This window comes from Geotrypetes seraphini, chromosome 5 (assembly GCF_902459505.1).
Source record: "Geotrypetes seraphini chromosome 5, aGeoSer1.1, whole genome shotgun sequence".
Taxonomy (NCBI): Eukaryota; Metazoa; Chordata; class Amphibia; order Gymnophiona; family Dermophiidae; genus Geotrypetes; species Geotrypetes seraphini.
The window spans coordinates 233888372-233910422 of NC_047088.1; the positions used below are offsets into that span (position 1 = coordinate 233888372).

Consider the following 22051-nt stretch of genomic DNA (forward strand, 5'->3'; position numbering starts at 1 on the left):
TCGGCTTTGAATCATATAAAATCTGATGCTAGAAACAGATTAACGGATGACATGAGTGCTGCATGTGTTGCTCTGAAATTAACGCACTATGAGCCAAGGATTGACAAGTTATCAGCATGCATGCAACAACAAAAATCACATTAATTTTTTTCAGAGCATGCCCAATGCATATGTTTACATGAAGCAGTGTTTTCAGTTTGCAGTTAAGACACTTTCTAAGTTATTTAAATATTATTTAAAGATGTTATTTAAAAAAGGGACTTTACATGGCCCTGTTGTATTCCAATCTGGAATTTCCAATAAAAACGGTTGGTTTAATTGAAAGCTCTTTTGTTTTCTTTACATCATATTATTAGAAATGTAATGATTTAACTATTTTCTAATTTGATTGTAAATTTTACAAAAAAACATGTATAGACTCTTTGGGAATACACACCGAGTCTCGACACAGTTAACAGTTTTAAGAAGTTTATCTTTTTTTTTACTCAGGATACATTTGACATGTTATGTGAATAATACATTTAAAATATATTGTGTAACTGAATCAAATTCTTCCTAAATTCATTAAATTGAATGAAATCATTAAAACATTATAAATTGCCAATAAATTGAAATGAAAACCAAAGGATTGTGAATCAAATTGATTCTCTGACAATACAAAGATTCCAACCTTTAAAAATGATGTTACATAGTTCAGGCAACTTTATAAAGAGTTTTTAGATACTAAAATCTTGTTATTAAGGTTTAATTGACGTGCTGGCACTTTGAGGAAATTCTTTGGTTTTGGGCGGCAGTTTGGGCACTCGGGCTCAAAAAGGTTAACCATCACTGCTCTAGTGACTTGCCCAGAGTCACAAGGAGCAGCGTGGGTTTGAACCCACAACCCCATGGGGCTGAGGCTGTAGCTTTAACCACTGTGCCACACACTCCCCTGTTGCTTGTTAGTCGCACACCCCAAGTGTGGGGAATCCCCAAACAATTAACACAGAGAGGGTTTTTTTTAATACCATAACATATCCTAAGTGCAGAACTTTAGTACAGTTTAGTAAATAGACCCTTAAATTGGATAAATGTGCTAAAAAAAAGTTGCATATTTACACATACAACCCTGGATTCCGCCCAACCTAACTGACTAACGAGCCAATTAGTGCCACTGACTAGGTGATAATTCCTAAAATTTGCATGCAGTGCTTAGAATACCAGGTATGTGCCCCCAAATTGGGCACCAGGGATTACACCTGGTTTCACTACTAATACTACTAATCTTTTCTTTAGCACTACTAGATGTAGTCAGCGCTATATACATTATAAGCAGGTACTTTCTCTGTCCCTAGTGGGACGGACCCACAGGCACTGTCTTCACGGAGGGCAGTGGTGCCTCTCCTCCTCTCCATCCCCCTCCCCCGTACCTCCCTAAATGTTCACTGGCAGAAGCACCATAAGAACATAAGAATAGCCTTACTGGGTCAGACCAATGGTCTATCAAGCCCAGTAGTCCGTTCTCACGGTGGCCAATCCAGGTCACTAGTACCTGGCCAAAACCCAAGGTGTAGCAATATTCCATGCTACCAATACAGGGCAAGCATTGGGTTCTCCTGTGTCTTTCTCATTAACATACTATGGACTTTTCCTCCAGGAACTTGTCCAAACCTTTCTTAAAACCAGCTATGCTATCTGCTCTTACCACATCTTCTGGCAACACGTTCCAGAACTTAACTATTCTCTGAGTGAAAAAAATTTCCTCCAATTGGTTTTAGGAGTATTTCCCTGTAACTTCATCGAGTGTTCCCTGGTCTTTGTAATTTTTGACAGAGTGAAAAATCGATCCACTTGTACCCGTTCTACTCCACTCAGGATTTTGTAGATTTCAATCATATCTCCCCTCAGCCATCTCTTTTCCAAGCTGAAGAGCCCTAACTGTTTTAATCTTTCCTTATACAAGAGGAGTTTCACCCCCTTTACCATCTTGTTCACTCTTCTTTGAACCTTTTCTTGCACCACTATATCTTTCTTGAGATAAGGAGACCAGAACTGAACACAATTCTCCAGATGAGGTCGCATCTTGGAGCGATACAGGGGCATTATAACATTCTTAGTCTTGTTAATCATCCCTTTTTTAATAATTTAATCCCTTTTTTATAATTTAATAATCTTCCACTTGCTGCTCGTTCTGGCCTCAGCTCCCTTCTAATGTCACTTCCTGGTCATGGGAGCAGAACATGACATCAAAATGGAGCCAAGGTCAGCACGAGCAGCAGGTGAGATATGCTGCTAATTATGGTGAACATCTCAAGCGGTACAAGGGGAGGGGGTGCCCATGCAATGGGGAAGAGTCTGGGGGGGTGCATGGTGCAGCGATGCCAGGCACCATCGCCCCAGGCCCAACCTCCCTCGCAACGCCACTGTATATAAATAACTAGGAAACTTGAATAGCACATAGCACCAACTTTTTCCAGTGCTAATTTTTGAGTGCCATATATAGAATCTCTCCCTGTATAAATATTTCTACTAGAATTGGAAAATCAAAAGTCCTAAGTTCTGTCATTAAATCTCTGAATCAGGAAATGTTTAATTACATACCTGAATGCCCTACCTATTTCTATTAACTGAAGACAATTCCTTGTTGGATAAACCTCTTTGATCGTTGGAATTCATTATTATAGCAGTAGCATATACAAAACACACATTTATAATAAAATATTGATTTCTAGTCATTTTTAAACTTGGTTACTATTTGATTATTCAAATGCATACATATTCATCTTAAGTTCCAGTATATACTGAAGGATGTTGTCAATAGTTACAAGTAACAGCAAATAATTTACCTTCCGAACAGGAAAAGGACCTGTGTGTACTAATTGATAGGACCCTGAGAACCGTCGGCGTAAGGCACGGCGGCGGCAAAAAACACAAATAGAATGCTAGGCATGATAAAGAAGGGAATCACGAGTAGATCGGAGAAAGTAATAATGTCGTTTTATAGAGCGATGGTCAGACCACACTTGGAATACTGCGTCCAACATTGGTCTCCATACCTAAAGAAGGATATAAAACTGCTGGAGAGGGTGCAGAGACGAGCAACAAAGTTAGTGAAAGATATGGAGAACCTGGATTACGAGGAACAACTTAAGAGACTGGGGTTGTTCTCCCTTGAGAAGAGGAGACTGTGAGGGGATATGATCGAGACTTTCAAAATTCTGAAAGGAATCGACAATTTAGAGCAGGAAAAACAGTTATTTATAATGTCCAATGTGACACGGACAAGAGGGCACGGACTGAAGCTGAGGGGGGACAGGTCCAGGACAAATATCAGGAGGTTCTGTTTCATGCAGCGAGTGGTGGACACCTGGAATGCTCTCCCAGAAGAGATAATTGCGGAATCCACCGTTCTATGATTTAAGGGTAAGCTAGATGTACATCTCCTTATGAGTGGCATAGAGTGATACGGGTAAGGGTAAACTAGATTCATTTCTCCTTCTGAGAAGCATAGAGTGATATGGGGACTAAAACTATGCCTGGGTACACCTGGCGGGGCCTCCACGTGCATGGATCGCCAGACTTGATGGACCTAGGGTCTGATCCGGAGATGGCAATTCTTATGTTCTTATGTTCCTGTTCCTAAAACTGCATTCTCATAGATGGTGCCTAAAAGCAAAAATATACTAGCGGTTGCTGAAAAAATTTCATGAACCCCATTTCACCATATATTAGGCCATCACAGGTTACATTTACATTCATTGCAGATGGGCAGAGTAGATGGGCCATTTGGCCTTGATCTGCCATCATGTTTCTAGGTTTCATTGGTTTAGAGCAGGGTTGGCCAAACTTGGTCCTCGAGGGCCGCAATCCAGTTGGCTTTTCAGGATTTCCCCAACGAATTTGTATGAGATCTATTTCCATGCACTGCTTCCATTGTATGAAATATAGATTGCATGCATATTCATTAGAGAAATCCTGAAAACCCGACCTAGCGAAGGCCAAGGTTAGACACCCCTGGTTTAGAGGTTTCCTTTATTACAAAATGTTTTATTGTTTACCTTTGCACAATGGCTGGCAGCTTCTTCTCAATGAATTCTAGCATGCACTGGTGCTCTGTTGAATGATTAAGGAACTCATGGAATGTTTCTGCGTATTGTTGTCCATCTGACAGTAAACTTCTCATGGAAGATGCCATTGTTGCCTTCCTAGCTAATAGGAAACAAAAAAATTGGAAAGGCTTTTTGCCTATGCCACCATAACAGACCAGCTAGGATCTCAGATGATGTCACAAGTTTTTCGTGGGCTTATTGAGTTAATTTTCTTGCAATACTACATTAGCATTAAACTGTCTTTGAAGTTTAGCTGAAGCCTTAGGTACCTGGGCCAATCAGAGCCTTAGTCCCCTCCCCGGTATTTCTCAGAATGCACCGAGAAGGGGAAGACCCGCCAGCCAGGAGTGGGCATCCCTCTTGCTGGCCATTTCCTAAAGTACGGGAGGGGGTTGGGGACGTATCAGGAGGGATGTTGGGGTGTGAGGGAGTGTTGGGGGGGGTGTTGAGGAATGTCAGGTGAGTGTTGGATGAGTGTTGGGGAATGTAGGGTGAGTGTTGGGGTGTCAAGAGTGTATTGGGGAGTGTTGGTTGTGTCGGGTGGGTGTTGGGGAGTGTCAGGGGTTTGGGGGATCGACAGGGCTGGCGCAAAGAGCAAGTGGGCATCCCTCCTGCCGGGGGACTTTGAGGGGGGGTTCAGGAGTGGCGACAGGAGGAATTGGGCATCCCACCTACCAGCCCAGTCCACGGGTGAGGGGGCTTGGTGATTCCTTGCCACAGCTGCTGGGATGATCTGGGAAGGAGCCCTGCGTTGCAGAAGTGACACATAGAATACTAGATAGATATGAAAGCTTGCACACTGTGATCCTTCCTTATCTGAGAGATTAGTTTCTGTATTTATACATTCTTTTACAGGGCTGAATTTCCTGTCCTTCCAAAATGCTGTACTGCAGAACCGACCCTGACATTTGCAGTGTTGCACTTATTTTTCCAGGGAGAGATAACAGTTTAACTGGTTATCAGTTTTTTAGACTGTTTATCAAAAATCATAAGGAATTTACCCCCCTCCCCGCCCCCTTATACAAAACCTCTTTGTCTATGTTCTGTATTCTTTATGTCAACTGAGTCGAGCTTCTTTTTAAGAGGGTGACCCGGTATGATTGAGATTTTTAAGACTGGCTGGCACGCTGAATGCTCTGCACTGCTCTATGAGTGTCGGGAGCAGCGCAGAGCATTCAGCATAGCGGCCTGTGCTAAAAACTGCTTCCGTGGTTTTGTACCCGGATCCTTTTCTTGGGCACTAATCCCCAAGGTGGACCCTAGCATCCGGTAACTGTGCTTCAGATTATTCTTCCCAATGTGCGTCACTTTGCATTTGTCCACATTAAATTTCATCTGCCACTTGGACGCCCAGTCTTCCAATTTCCTAAGGTCTGCCTGCAATTTTTCACAATCCGCATGCGTTTTAACAACTTTGAACAGTTTTGTGTCATCTGCTAATTTAATCACCTCACTCGTCGTTCCAATTTCAAGATCATTTATAAATAAGTTAAATAGCATGGGGGGGGGGGGGTAATGTTTACTGAGCCTCATACATTTCAGCTTTCTGAATCTATGCTTTGAGCACACAACTCAGTAGGATGATTTCTCTGATGTTATGTTAATCAGGTTTTCTATTCTGCCTTTACCTATTCAGTTCAAGGTCAGATTACATTACAAAAGGCTGGGTCAGTTACCCAAGAAGTTACAATGGACGGTTTGATCTTAAAATATGTTGCAAATCAGTCTTTCCAGAAACAAAGAGTCAAGAAAATCTTCAAGAGCGAAATAATGCACTGTGAAAGGCAGCAAGAATCCTTTCTGAGGCAGCCAGCTGCTTTCTTAACTGTTTGGTGCTGTCTGCTGCTCAAGCTTGTGAATTATTTTCCAAGCTATTAAATTTTTTGCTCGATCGTGAATTTAAAATAATCACGTGACGGTTGTCAGTTCTTGCACCGAAATGAATCATTACTTACGTTTTAGTGTCTACTATTCTTGCTCACGGCAGCCACACTAATATTTTTTTTTTTCAGGAGTGTTGCAAGAAAGCTGCAGGAAGTGGCTGTGTGGAAGTGCTCTAAGCTTTCGTGTATCTCCACCCACAGGGACGAGACTGGCTTGAAGCCAGTAACTATCTCAGATCCTCACACGAGCTGTTCTTCAGCAGTGAAAGAAATGCTCGACTGTGTAAGCATTATAGGACATTAAATGAAAGGAAAAACTTCTCCACCTGAATTTCTGTCCCTCACTCTCCCAAGCCCGACCTTTTAAATTTTCATGTGCTTTAGGTTCCTCAATGGTATATTTGACAGCACCCCAGTAAATGGTTTCACCTTTCAGCTGATAGCTAATGTTTTCTTGGGGAAGGGGTATAACACGGACTTCACGGACCTTACGGACTTCGCGGATCTAAAACCGCACGTCCTTAAAAATCTGAGGTCCATGCATTGACGAGTCCGGCATTTAGCTTATTCCACCGATCTCCCTGCACGCTCAGCTGAGGCCCCTGGCTCTGTCTTCCCTAATGGCTATGGAGGGAGGAGGCGCACCGTGGCTTTTGCTAATTAGCCCGATCGTCCTTTCCTCCAGATCTCTCCCTCCGGGCTGATTCCGAGAATCCCCGCGATATGACACTGGATGGCAAATAGCTGGGTTTTAGGGGGGGGGGGTTAAAAATGTGTGTAAAGGTCTGCAGTGCATCTGACCTCACGGACCTCATGGATCTGAACTGCACATCCTTGAAAATCTGAGGTCCACGCCACTTTTAGTCTCTGGCTCTGACAGACCTCTATGACTTTTTAGCGCTGACGGATCCTAATGCTTTTCCCTCCCTATGCTGAAACTAAAAGTGGCACAGACCTTAGGGCAAAAGTTTTGTCGCTAGTCTCAGCATAAGGAGGGAAAAGCATTAGGATCCGTCAGAGCTAAATTGTCATCGAGGTCTGTCAGAGCCAGAAACTACAAGTGGAACGGACCTCAGATTTTTAAGGGCGTGCAGTTTTAGATCCGCGAGGTTCGTAAGGTCCGCGTTTTACCCCTTCCCGTTTCCTTGTCTTTGTTCAGTTCAATTCAGGAGTCAGAATAAACAGACTTTGTAAACAAAAATATACCCACTACTTATCATTTCTGTAGCGTTGCTAGATGTACGCAGCGCTGAAGGTTCCAGCCCAAAATGCTTTGGAACTTGCTCTGTTTCTTAAGCCCTGTACCTTCCTTATTTTTTTTTTTCCTGCCTTGGTGAAACTTAAGCTGTGAGGGAAGCAAAATCCTGCGAAAGAACAGGAGAAAGGGAGGGATGTCAGGATTTCAGGACCAATTATGGGATAGATAGGGCATGGGCACCACTATTTTCAAATAACTGGGATGCCAAATGCCATGTGGATCATTCCTCTCTGGTCATAATGAAGGAGAATGCTCAATATTGGCCGTGCTCGGCACCCACTGCAGCCACAGAGCTGGCTCTTATTGGGTAGGGTATGTAAGCATTGGCATGGTTTGCAGCTAATCTGGTCATCTTTAGACTAAGGGAGACCACATCATCAGGAGTGACGCAAAGCTTAGGACTTCCGTGGTATCCCTCTATTGCACTGTACAGGAAAAAGAGCCAATAACAGTTTTCACTGTGCCATGAGCTGCTTTCCACTGATAATAAGAAGCAACACCAAGAAGACATCAGTCGCAATTGGGACTCTTCTACAGTACCAGATGGCTAAGGTTGGGTTAGTTTAGACCAGTGCACTCAAACTCGCGGCCCGCCAGGTACTATTTTGAGGCCCTCGGTATGTTTATCATAATCACAAAAGTAAAATAAAACCGTTTCTTGATCATCTGTCTCTTTAGCTATAAATGGCAATATTATTATTAAGACTTAGCCAAAAGGAAAGATTTTTAAACTATAAAGAGTTTTACCTCATGCAAAGTTGTCATTTCTTTGATAAGACATTAACTAATTTTTTCTGCGGCCCTCCAAGTGCCTACAAATCCAAAATGTGGCCCTACAAAGGATTTGAGTTTGAAACCACTGGCCTATAGGAAGAGGAGATGCAAATGTTAAAAGCCTGAGCCAATAGGGAGAGGAGGAGATAGTGGATGCTGCGGTTGGGCCATTTGGCCTTTATCTGCTATCAAGCTACTATGTTTCTGAAACCATAAAGTTCTATGACATCACAATGCAGGTGTAAAGAGCCTTAGCCTATAGCAGTGGTCTCAAACTCGCAGCCCGCCAGGTACTATTTTGAGGCCCTCGGTATGTTTATCATAATCACAAAAGTAAAATAAAACAGTTTCTTGACCATATGTCTCTTTAGCTATAAATGACAATACTATTATTAAGACTTAGCCAAAAGGAAAGCTTTATAAACTATAAAGAGTTTTGCCTCATGCAAAATTGTCATTTCTTTAAATAAGACATTAACTATTTCTTCTGAGGCCCTCCAAGTACCTACAAATCCAAAGTGTGGCCCTGCAAAGGGTTTGAGCTTGAGACCACTGCTTCAGACACTAGTTTCTCTACTGCATTTCAACAATGCTGTTGGTAGGACACTGGGTTTGCAAACCATCTCACAAGTGAGATAGTCATAGGGCTCCTTTTACGAAGCCACGCTGGCGGTTTTATCGCACGCACCGGATTAGCGCATGCTAGCCAGAAATCTACCGCCTGCTCAAAAGGAGGCGGTAGCGGCTAGCGCATGCGGCAATTTAGCACGCGCTATTCCGCGCATTAAGGCCCTAGCGCGGCTTTGTAAAAGGAGCCCATAGCGTGTACCCAGTAGGGATGATCATTCATTTGCAGCAATATGGGAAATGTCAATGACATCATCAAATAAAAATGTGTGTTTTATCTTTTGCTGCCTTTTTGTAGTTATATAACCACACTCAAAGTGGTTTACATACAGGTACTTCAAGCATTTTTCCCTGTCTGTCCTGATGGGCTCACAAGCTATCTAATGTACCTGGGGCAATAGAGGATTAAGTGACTTGGCCAGGGTCACAGGGAGCAGCACAGGGTTTGAACCCACAACCTCAGGGTGCTAAGGTTCTAGCTCTAACCACTGCACCACATACCCTTTGGAGAGACCGCACACCAGTGGTTCTTAAACTTGTCCTGGTGAACCACCAGCCAGTCAGGTGTATAGGATATCCCTAACGAATATGCATGAGGTAGATTTGCATATAATAAAGGTTACAGGTATGCAATTCTGCCTCATGCATATTCATTAGGGAAACCTGAAATCCTGACTGGCTGGTGGTCCCACAAGACAGGTTTAAGAACCACTGTTGTACACTATTTACAAAGAGGGCTTCCGTTGCACATGAGCAAACTATTCATGAATGCGGGCGCAATGTGCATTCAATGATTTTGCTTCCATGAAAAAAAAAAATAGCCAAATATAAACAAATAAAACAAACATTTACAGAAATGACAAAAAAAACACCACAAAGGATCTGATTCTAAAAAGAATGCCTAGCTAATCTAGGCGCCTAATTTAATTTTTTTAATTAGGTCAATTGGTGCTGTTAATTGAACTGCACTATTACAAAAAAAACCCCAAAAACAATTTTCAAAATTTAATTTTCCAGCAGTTACCTAACTCGGTAGGCACCATGTAGGCGTTTACACTGAGGCACCTAGCGACACCCGCCTGAAAAGTAGGTGTGGTTAGGGGGCAGAGATTGGGTGTGGATTGGGTTAAGCGCTGGTAGGCATCTACCTTAGGTGCTGGTATTTTAGGGCACTCAATTAAGTGACAGGGAAATACTTTTAAAACCATTAGGAGGAAATGTTTTTTTCACTTAGAGAATAGTTAAGCTCTGGAATGTGTTTCTAGAGGTTGTGGTAAGAGCAGATAGCGTTGCTGGGTTTTAAGAAAGGTTTGGATAATTTCCAGGATGAAAAGTTCATAGTCTGCTATTGAGAAAGACATTGTGGAAGCCACTGTTTGTCCTGTATTGGTAGCATGGAATATTGCTACACCTTGGGTTTTGGCCAGGTACTAGTGACCTGGATTGGCCCGTGAGAACGGGCTACTGGGCTTGATAGACCATTGGTCTGACCAGTAAGGCTATTCTTATGTTCTCATGTTAAAATCCTGGCCTAATATACCAGCACCTAAGTTGGAGACTGAGTCTAACTCGATTTAGGGGCCGCTAAGCACGATTCAACAAATGGTATCTAATTTTGAATGGTGTCATTGTAGACAATATGCTGACACTTTCTACCCAATGTGCAGCAGCAGCCCAAAAACCAAACAAGATGCTAGGAATTATTAGAAAAGGGATGGCAAACAAGACTAACAAGTCGTGAAAAAGGCCAGCCTCCAACATGGACCATGTTTCACCATTAGGAACATCAGGATACGATCCTGTTATGTTTGGGGTTGCCTACAATTGTTGTGTCACCTGCAACTGCTGCAGCTAATGGTAAAACAGAGCTCATGTTGGCAGCGGGTCCTTATGACAACATAAGTGAAAATTTTGATCATTTAAGAAAAGCGTAACTTTATGAAAATAAGTTTTAAAAAGAGAAAGAGAAAAAATGGAACCATGGTCTTGAAATAGTTTGTTAAATATTGACCTACGAGGAAGCAGACAAATTACGGACTGAGTAGTCCATGTGAAAGGAGTTGCCACTATGGTGAAGAGCTGAAAAGTGAGTTATTCTGAGATAATATTAGTGCAGGGTTTGTAAAATACGTATTGGTAGTGATGACATCTACGGCAAGCCTGACATGAATTCTATTGCACTGTCCAACTTAGATACAATTTGTATATCGAAATGCTCTCTATCAGTGTCTTGCAAATTTTACTAAGCCGCGGCACACTAAACGTGTTGGCTGCCGCTCGAGGCATCCGGAAGTGCCCGAATGTTGACGCGATGATGTCACACTAGGGTTGTCAGGCCTCCCCAGTTCCGCCCATCTTTGCCCTCTAACAACCTAATCCCGCCCTAGTCCCCGCCTCCCGCTGTCTGCTCTTGTCAGGCAGGGAAGAAGTCTGCGCACGCGTGGATGGCACGCGATGACATCGCGCGCAGCATCTGAGCATATGCGGGCTTCCTCTCTGCCCAACACGATTTGAGGAGGCTTTTCAAACCCGGACAAAGTGCCGGATTTTTCCCTGGACATGTCCTCCTTTTGAGGACATTTTCGGGGAAATCCGTACGTCTGGTAACCCTACGTCGCACGCATGTGTGATGTCATCACGTCGACGTCCACACAAATGCGAAGGCCCTCCAGATAGGGCCCTGAGCCATCAGTGGGAAGGGAAGGAAAGACATACAGAGAGCAGGAGAGGCACTAGTGCCGGCTGACTGCCAACAGGATGTGGCGCTAGTCACAAGAGGCACGTCTTGTAGGCGGTCATCCGGCGCCGGTGCCTCTCCTCCCTAGCATCTCGGGCGACACACTAGTGTGCCACAACACAGTTTGCGATACACTGCTCTATATAAAGCCAATGTCACCTGATACTGATTGCCTAGAAGATTTACAATATTTAAAACATTTAAAACTACAATATTGGAACTTCTACCAAAGTTCTTACATGTTTAACCTTCTGAATTTATCAGCACTCAGATTAGAATTGCACACATATCGTACTTTGATCCTTACTTCAATGTTATCTTACCCTGGCACTATGAACACATACTATATAGTAAGAATAGTGAAAGACAACACCTGTTTTCTACAGAAAACTAAACGGGGCATATATATATTTATTTATTTTTTTTTATTATTATTATTTTAGTTTTTCTGTTGCTCAACCAATTTTTTTTAAAACAAATTATGTGTGCTTTGAAATCTTACAGCACTGGGTGCACTTGGCCTTGCCTAGTCACAATACTTTAAAGCAGTATTCTTCAACCGCCGGTCCTCAGAAATTTCCTGCCGGTCCACAGGGCCGGCACGTGCATTGGGTCCCAGACAGTGCTCTTCAGCTGCCGACCCACGGTGCGATCGATGCGGCGTTGTCTTCGGGCCTGCTCCCTCTTCCTCAGTGCTGCAGTGCAAAAGCCGTAGGCAGAGGCTCCCATGTGCGTCCTGCACCTGAACCATAAGCCTTCTCTCTGACGTCGCAACATCAGAGGGAAGGTTTCATGATGAGGCGCGGGACACGCGAGGAGTCGCTGCCCATGGCTTTGTGCACTGCAGCACTGAGGAAGAGGAAGCCGGCCCGAAGATGACACCGGGGGGCAGGCCAGAAGGCAAGGCACAGCATGGAAGGAGGGAGACAACAACGGTAGGGGGGATGATTTTATTTTTTTATTTAGTGATTGATTTACATGTGCTGTCTGTTCAGGAAGAAATGCATGTTTCTTTTCCTCTGGGGTTGTACTGCATGCAGAGTCTTGCATCTTAGGGTTTGTTTGTATATATTAGTACTTTTAGTTTTTGGTCCCATATTTGCATGGAGTTATCTGCATTCTGGTAGGAATGAATGTTGAGAAGCATACAGTGTGCTTTGTGTAGTTTAATTTTGTGGTTAACCATTATGTGTTGTTAATACGATTATATTGTGTGTGTGTGTATATATATATGAAAAATGAATGGAAAAAATGGTGTTACAATTAGTACTATTATGGGGTGGGGTCTGGGGCAGAGATTGGGTAGAGATGGGCAGGGTCTGGCCCACGATTTAGCTCAGCGTTCTTCAACTGCAGGTCCACGGACCGGTGCCGATCCACAAAATAATTATTTTATTTGCGCCAGTCCATAGGTGTCAAAAGGTTGAAGAACACTGCTTTAAAAAGCACAGTACATGAGTTTAAGTTAGTAATTTAACCGTTGCCGAAAAATATTTTGCTGAAGTAGTAAGCATTTTTTTAAAAATGCTGGCTGTGGCTATCTGGATGGCTTGCACTGCTAAATAGATGTACAGATCACTGATCACCGCACTGATTATGGCTGGGAAGATCTGAATGGGCTGCAGTGGGGCTTCGATGACAGCTTCAGTAGCTGGAGAACAAGGCTGGTGTTAGGCAGACTTCTATGGCCTGCGCTCTGAAAATGGCAAGAATAAATCAAGATCAAGTATGCGTATGTAGTATTACATCATACCTTATGCTATAAGTTTATCTTGTTGAGCAGAAAAGATGGAACGTACAGGTCTTTATTTGCTATCCTCTATTATGCTTGTAAACCATATAGTCAATATGTGGTATATTAATTTTTAAATAGATAAATAAATGTTACCAATAACTCGTACTATTTTAGCCCAGACCTCATTTTATGCAATGAGACCTAGTTACTAACAACTGGGGTGTGAGAGGCTGTAGAACACTACCACTCCCCCTGCTGGATACTCTCTCACAATGCCACAGCCAACATAATATAGGTAGCTCCTCTTTAGGGGGAAGTGACACGGGAAGGAGGAGTCAGGGAGACAGGAACCAGGAAGTATAAGAGACTGGGCCAGAACTAGATAGAGGAGGCCCCAGGGAAAGAAGGAGGAAGAGATAATTCCTGTGTGCATCTTGACTACAACCCTTAGATCTCTGCTTTAGCCAATATGCCGTTTGTTGCTGGAAAACCTGTGAGCTGCTTCAAGGTTTTGCTGGGGCCAGACTCTTACCTGACTGAGGAAAACTGAAACTGGCTGGCAGCAGTGGGTGTACTCTTTCCCTTGATACAAGTTACAGATGCTTGTCTGACTATTACACCCAGTTAGTGCTGCAATGCCCCTGCCCAGCACACGCCCCTCCCATGAGTTCCGTGCTATAAAATTTAGGTGTGCATTTTATAGAACAGGGCGCAGGGCAGATTCATGCGTAAACCCAAATGACCTGCCAATTAACACCAATTATTGATTAACTAGTTTGCCTGCAGATATAGGATATATGTCCAAATGTGTGCATCTGATCTGGGGGCAACATATATAGGCTGCAGGGGGTTTTGTTTTGTTTTATTTTGCTTTCAGGGCATAGGATGTGTAGATTTAAAATAATGCGGAATGAAATTAACCCCCTGTTTTACTAAGGTGCGCTATGCGTTTTAGCGTGTGCTAAATTTACGCGCACACTAACCGCTAACGCGTCCATAGACTAACATGCACGTGTTAGCGTTTAGCTCGTGGTTGGCGCGCGCTAAAATGCTTAGCACACCTTTGTAATTGGAGCCCTAATTAAGAATGGCATTCTTGAAAAATTATTGAAACGATGCGAAGACCTGCCAATTTGTAAATCCATACTGTGGTTTAGTAAAAAGGCCTAAACATGTGCTGTTAACAATGTAGAAATTTGTTTCTGAGCATATTAAGAGACCAGGTAGGTGCTTATTTAGATCCTATTTTATAAAGACACATTTTTAATATTTTATTTCATTCATTTTCTATCCCGTTTTCTCCAAGGATAAGCGCTTACAGTATACATCTTTAGAAAATGCTAGCTTATCTTGCAGAACTCGCACTTTGAATGCAGGTGTAAATATTCGTGCATAATGTTCACAAGTACAAACATTGATGACGGTATTTTATAATCACAAGTTTATTTGTGAACCTTCCTATATGCTCCTTCTTGACCATGCCAAGTCAAGATGGGAGGGAGGGGGAGGGATAGAAAGATACTGCTGAAGGGGATGGGTGAGAGGGGAGGGAAGATGCTGCACATGTTGGGGAGAGAAAGGAAACAGGAAGAATTTTGGTGGGGGAGAGGAAGGGAGAGATAATATACATAAAAAACAATAAGACCTCCACAAAAATAAGACCTAATGCCTTTTTTGGGCCCCAAATTAATATGACAGTGTCTTATTTTCGGGGAAACACGGGACTAGCTACATTTCATGCTACTGATCCCAGGGTAAGTAGTGGCTCCCCTCATGTCTGTTTGCATATTATATACAGGTACAGGTACAGAAAATTTAGTCAATCTTTTACTTTCAAACTGACTGAGCTTTGGAATAGTTTACCTAATCCATTAAGAACCTTTAATCTTTTCCTTTCATTCCGAAAAGCTTTGAACACTTTTTTTGTTCTCTAAATATTTTGGAAATTAGTTTCTTTTTAATTTAACTTATTTTTTTTATCACTGTCAACCGAGTCGAGCTCCTATTGGTGATGACCCGGTATGCAAATCTAAGGCCCTCTTTTACAAAAGCGCACTAAGCATTTTAGTGCAGATTTAGCGCGCGCTAAATCAACATGTGCGTTAACCGCTAATGCGTCCATAGTATAACATGCATGCGTTAGCATTTAGCGTGTATTTAGCATGCGCTAATATGTAGTGCGCGCTATAAAGCTTAGCGCACCTTTGTAAAAGAGGGGGTAAGTTTTAGTTTAGTTTAGTACTTGTTTTGTACCTGGGTCAACGGAAGATTAACCCCCTGTTTTACTAAGGTGCGGTGCGCTATGCGTTTTAGCGCATGTTTAGCACACGCTAAATATACACACATGCTAACCGCTAACGCATCCATAGACTAACATGCACACGTTAGCATATAGCGCATGGTTAGTGTGAACTAAAACTTTTAGCGCATCTTAGTAAAAGGAGCCCTAAGTGTCCTGCCCACAGTCACAAGAAGCATAACATAACATGACATCATGCTTCTAAACCGCATAACCATAAGTTCAATGCGGTTTACAAAAGATTATCAATGAAAATGATAAAAGAAGCAGAATAAAAGCTAATAGGCCAGATATTTGGAGAAAAGATAGGTTTTCAACTACGCTCTAAAATGTTGATAAGAGCAAAGATGTAAGCAACAATAATCAAAGTTCTTTATCGTGAGAAGTGACTTGGTATGCAAGTGTATGATCGTGACATTTCTTGCTTTTGCAACCCTGAACAGATGGGAAAATGAAAAGGACATGTGACCATCTACTATTCTTGTAAGATGCTCTGAGAAATCTATCAGACAAATAGAGCGGAGAGTGCCAAAAGCAATTTTGTAACACAGGCAACCTGAACATAACTCGAGCCTCCATAGGAAGCCAGTGCAACTCACAATAGAACGGTGTAACTTGATCCTATTTCTTCAGGCTAAAGATCGATCTAACCCAGGGGTGGGCAACTCCGGTCCTTGAGGGCCGGAATCCAGTCAGGTTTTTAGGATTTCCCCAATGAATATGCATGAGATCTGTTTGCATGCACTGCTTTCAATGCATATTCATTGGGGAAATCCTGAAAACCCGACTGGATTCCGGCCCTCAAGGACCGGAGTTGCCCACCCCTGATCTAACCGCTGTATTCTGAATCAGTCTGAGGCCCTCTTTTACTAAGGTGCGCTAATCGAATTAGCACACGCTAAACGCTAATGCGTGCATGTTAGTCTATGAACGCGTTAGCGTGTAGCGAGCGCTAAATCGGTTAGCACACCTTAGTAAAAGAGGGGATTAGATTAGTCATGTTTTTCTAAGCACTTGATAGATAATGTTGCAGTAATCGAGGAGACTCAGCTACAATAGGAATCAAGCCCTCATCCCCTGGTTCTCAGGCACTGACCATTAGGCTACTTCGCCACTCCTTGTCATGGCTGCCATAACACTGGCATACGAGTCTATACCAGGGGTGGGCAACTCCAGTCCTTGAGGGCCTGAATCCAGTTGGGTTTTCTGGATTTCCCTAATGAATACGCATGAGATCTATTTGCATGCACTTTCAATGCATATTCATTGTGAAAATCCTGAAAACCTGACTGGATTCTGGCCCTCGAGGACCGGAGTTGCCCACCCCTGGTCTATACCTCAGGTCCGATAATACTGTATTTATAGTTTGAGGCCAGACTTTACCACCCATCCCCCTCTTCCTTTTCCCCTGTGTTATCTTCACTTTGCTATTTTAGTTGTGAATGTGTCTCATTCCTATTAATTTTGGCATCCTTTTCTTTCATATTTTCATTTGAAATTTTGTAATTGTAAACCACTTTATCCAGACTTTAATAAGGCACCAGCGGTATATCGACATTTTCAAATAAGCAATAAACCTATCTGTAAAATATATGTGCTGCCATTTATATGCATATATGCCCACATCCATGTGTCTATGCCACTATTCTAATGAAATATGCATGCAATTAGCATGTAACTGTGAGCAGGTATTTGATGGTCTCAGTGGGAAACTAGATGGGCTGATAATGAGCAAAGTCTAACTCTCAAAACTTGCCATTTTCCTGTCAATTGTCTGCCTCTGCACCTTGACTAAATACCCAGTAATAAATGACTGTTACTAAAGCAGCCTGTCAGGCACTAAAGGCGTCATTTTCATAAAAATGAACCTTGAAAACATCTTTAATTATACATCTCCTCCTCTTACATTTGAGATTGCTTGATGAGGTAAAAAAAAAAAAAAAAAGACAGCAATGCTTATCGGTATTGATTACTTACAGTAATGGACTGGAACAGATTTTATCTAATAGCAGTGAGGGATTCTAAATTTTGTTCCTGGTAGATGCCTTAATGTCTGACTACTGCTGGGTGCTTTTGATAAGATACCGTATCTGTTTCTAATAAGGACAACTGAGTCAATGAAACAATAACGTTTCTGGTAATGTCTTATCTATAATCCCAGCTGAGTGTATACTGTATGTTTCCTACATGTTGTTCAATATTAGTAGTATTGTTAAAACTACCTTCTATAGGTTGCGGAAAATTCGATCTATTTCTAAATTTCTTTGTCCCAAAGCACTTAATATTCTTATTCACTCTCTGGTGATGTCTAAAATCGATTATTGCAATTCATTATTTACAGGAATTGCTTTACAAGAAATTAAACGATTACAAATTATTCAAAATGCTTCTATCAAATTAATAACAAAATCTAAAAAATTTGATCATGTGACACCACTCCTTAAAAAGGCTCATTGGCTTCCAGTCATTCATAGAATTACACATAAATTATGTACAATTATTTTTAAAACATTAGAAAATAAGACTCCAGCATTTTTATTTAGGTTACTTATCCCATATTCAGTTAAAAGAACCTTACGATCTAGTGAACGGAACCTTTTATCAATTCCCTCGCTAAAAATTATTAGTACAAGAAGACAATTTATCTTCTCATGTACAGCTCCCCAGATTTGGAATGCGCTTCCCATGTTTTTACGGGAGGAGAAGGTATTTGGGAAATTTAAAAGCGAATTAAAAACCTTTCTGTTTAAAGATGCATTTGCAACTTAATTAAATTTTAGTATAAAATGTTATTTTAGTGAATTATTCTGCTTTTTTTTTATTTATTTTTTATTTTTCCAACTTCCTTTTGTATTTTCCCTGTATGTCCTTTCTTTACTATAAAAATGGATTTCGTCCCCTCTTTCCTTTTGTTTATATTATAATTAATTAAGTGTATGTAATGTTTTTGTCTCCTTATGTATGTATATTTTATTGTACATCGCTTAGAAATCCGATTAAGCGATTGAACAAGCCAATTAATAAACTTGAAACTTGAATATGCAAAGGACCAATGATGCCATTTTGGAAAAACAAATTGAACCAGCAGCAAATTAGTAAATTTAGCCCCCACCCCTCCCCAACTCGCCAGAGGATGTGATAACAATAGTTGGCATAGCTGGGTTTGAAAAAAAAGGTTTGGACAAGTTCCTGAAGGAATAGGCAATAGTCTGCTATTGAGACAGACATGTGGGAAGCCACTGCTTGCCATGGGATCAGTAGCATGGAATGTTGCTATTCTTTAGGATTCCGGAATCTTGCTATTCTTTGGGGTTCTGCATGGAATGTTGCTACTGTATGGGATTCTGCCAGGCACTTGTGACCTGGATTGGCCAGTGTGGAACCAGGATTCTGGGCTAGATGGACCATTTGTCTGACCTACCCTGTTTCCCTGAAAATAAGACCTATCCCGAAAATAAGCCCTAGCATGATTTTTAAAGATGCTCCTATTATAAGCCCTACCCCCAAAATAAGCCCTAGTTAAGATCGATCCCCCTCCAAGCCCCCCACCACTGAATGTATCCGACACTCCCTGACTCCATCCCTGACACTAGTGCTGCCTGATTTGCTGAAAAAATTGGACTCGTCAATTCAGCAACCCCCACCTTTGCTGCTTTAGGAGGCCTCAGAGCGGAGGTATGTCTGTCTCACGGTGGGACAGGGGATGGGAAGGAGGGATAGAAAGATGCTGCACAAGGGGATGAGTGAGAGGGGAGGAAAGATGCTGCACATAGGGGAAGTGGGGAGGAAAGAGAAAGAATTGGGGTGAAGGAGAGAAAGGGAGAGATAATTGTACATGAAAAAAATAAGACATCCCAAAAGTAAGCCCTAATGCATTTTTTGGACCCAAAATTAATATGACACTGTCTTATTTTTGTGGAAATACGGTAGTATGGCTGTTCTTAAGTTCTTAAGGGGAGGAAGTGCAGTGGCAACAGAAATATTTAGGGGAAGCAAGATACATATGGGAAATGGCAGGCCAAAATGACATTTCTGCACATCAAAATGGTGATGTGGCAATGGTGGGCACTGTTCCCTCAAAGCTGAGCGGGAGTCCTTCAACTGCATTGCTGCCAGTAGGAGGTGGTACTTTAATATTGCATTTTCAATCACTCAGGACAGGCAGGTTTCCTGGAGTTCTGCAAAGCTTGCCTGTCCCTCGCTATTTGAAAATGTGATAATGAAACAGCTCGACTGTAAGTGGAGGACTCTTGTTATTCTTAGAGGGAACAGTGATGGGGGAAGGGTTGGTATGGAAGGTGGAGGTCGAGAGGTATGGAAGCTATTGTACTGAGGGATGGGAAGGGAGGAAACGTTTGGGCCAGAGTGGGCTCTGTGCTCAGGATTGGTTTTATCAAGTGCATTTTTTTTTTAATGCCAATCAAAGGGGATGGTTTGACTATCCATGGCTCACACCCCTGTTCCCAGCAGCAAAGCATGTAAAAGGGTTAAAATTATTGCAATTAAATGATATAACCTGCAAAATAATGACTCCTGATTCTGTAAACTGGACCAGCATGATAATAATTTTAAACATATAATCTGCATTCACAAAAGCCATCCTCCTGCCATAGTGGGTACAGAGCAGAATAAACACACAAGTAAATAGCCTAGAAATCTCTGTGGCATTGAAATTAGCACTGGTTGCTGCCAGGTTCCCAGACTCAGAGGCACAGGAAGGAAATGGGATCAATCAAAGCCCAAGCCTGGAGATCTAATGTGGTGATGAAACTAGGGTGGCAAGCTGTTTTTTGGAGGTGGCACTTGCCTTCCCATGCCACCTCGGGATGATGCCTATGAGGAGGAGGAGGCAGGTCTTTTCAACTTGTGGTAGAGTGATGGGCTCTTGAGCAGATAGGAGGATAGCAGATTCTTGACTTTGATGTGAGGGATGGTGGGAGTTGGCAATGTAGAGTAGGAATAGAAGTACAATTGTGCCCCAAAAAATGTGGCAGGGGCTGTCTTGTGTCTGTTGGAATTGCATTGTTGGGTGAAGGCCCACTTGTACGCCGTATTCATTTGTTATAATTTGTTGATACTTAGTTGAGTTATGATAAGAAATAAGAATATATTTTTTGTTTCTTGAGCAGAAAAATTTGACACCCCTGAAGACTGGTATCCTCATCAGGGTTTTTGGGATATTATATTGAGATCACCCCTGTTTGAGATCATCATTGGCTCGGTATTTTGCTGGAAAATTTGACTTATGATCGAAATGCTGTCGAGTTGCAATATCAGTTAAGACTGGTGATTTCATGACAACCTTTTGATTAGTTGTTTTTTAGAGAAGTGTTTTGATATTCTATATCCCCTCCAGGGATTCAAGACAAAGTTAGACAAGTTCCTGCTGAACCAGAACGTACGCAGGTAGGGCTAGTCTCAGTTAGTCAGATACTATACTGTATATGGGACCAAAAAGGTTGGCACAAAAAAAAATGTGCTTGGTGCTATTCCACTCATATAAATCATGCCTAAAGCAAGGCACAAATCATAGAACACATGTAGTGGCCAGTCCCACAGTTAAAATTTAGGCATAGAAACATAGAAACATAGAAAGATGACGGAAGATAAGGGCTACAGCCCATCAAGTCTGCCCACACTATTGACCCTCCCTATTAAGTCTAATGACCCCCTTAAGTATAATTGTAATTATACTGCCACTCTACTGACCCGCTCTTTCAAGTCTATACCCTAGTGACCCTATCCCTTGGCATGACCCTCGTAGGGATCCCACATAGGTATCCCATTTATTTTTGAAGTCTGAGATGCTGCGTGCCTCGATCACCTGCACTGGAAGCTTGTTCCAATGCTCAATCACTCTCTCCGTGAAGAAGTACTTCCTGGCGTCTCCACGAAACTTCCCTCTCCTGAGTTTGAGTGGATGACCTCTTGTGGTCGAGGGTCCCTTCAGAAGAAAGATATCATCTTCCACCTCGACCCCCAGAACATATCACCCCAGGTAGTGAGGGATCTGCATACCAAGTTTCGTTCAAATCGGTCAAGCCGTTTTTGAATTACTGTGAGAATGGCAGCTTTTTACATTTTTTCCATTGACATGAATGGGTGAAATATGATTTTCTGTTTGTAGCTCCGCCCACGTGTGCAGGTGGGCCGCGAGACCCCCAGAACATATCACCCCAGGTAGTGACTGATCTGCATACCAAGTTTCGTTCAAATCGGTCAAGCCGTTTGTGAATTACTGTGAGAATGGCAGCTTTTTACATTTTTTCCATTGACATGAATGGGTGAAATCTGATTTTCTGTTTGTAGTTCCGCCCACGTGTGCAGGGGGGCCAGGAGACACCCAGAACATATGACCCCAGGTAGTGAGGGATCTGCATACTAAGTTTCGTTCAAATCGGTCAAGCCGTTTTTGAATTACTGTGAGAATGGCAGCGTTTTACATTTTTTCCATTGACATGAATGGGTGAAATCCGATTTTCTGTTTGTAGCTCCGCCCACGTGTGCAGGTGGGCCGCGAGACCCCCAGAACATATCACCACAGGTAGTGAGGGATCTGCATACCAATCGGCTTGACCGATTTGCGTGATCGCGGCACATACACACACACATACATACACACATACATACCTCCGATTTTATATATATAG

The 22051-nt window shown here is 42.3% G+C and overlaps 1 protein-coding gene and 1 long non-coding RNA gene across 5 annotated transcripts in view; one reads left to right on the top strand and one right to left on the bottom strand.

The window, feature by feature from the left end:
• HNMT (histamine N-methyltransferase) overlaps positions 1 to 6168 on the bottom strand; it is a 41107-nt gene extending 34939 nt beyond the window's left edge. For 2 of the 4 annotated variants that reach the window (XM_033946504.1, XM_033946506.1), the window contains exons 1-2: positions 6044 to 6150; positions 4038 to 4188 (exon numbers count right to left, since the gene is read on the bottom strand). In XM_033946504.1, coding sequence (XP_033802395.1) covers positions 4038 to 4174 — 137 coding nt within the window. In that variant the 5' untranslated portion in view covers positions 4175 to 4188; positions 6044 to 6150. Of the gene's footprint in view, positions 1 to 4037; positions 4189 to 6043 lie in introns of all 4 variants that reach the window. The other 2 variants (XM_033946505.1, XM_033946507.1) reach the window with 2 other exon arrangements.
• LOC117361328 overlaps positions 1 to 22051 on the top strand; it is a 117473-nt gene that overhangs the window by 93088 nt on the left and 2334 nt on the right. The gene's annotated exons all lie outside the window — the stretch shown is intronic.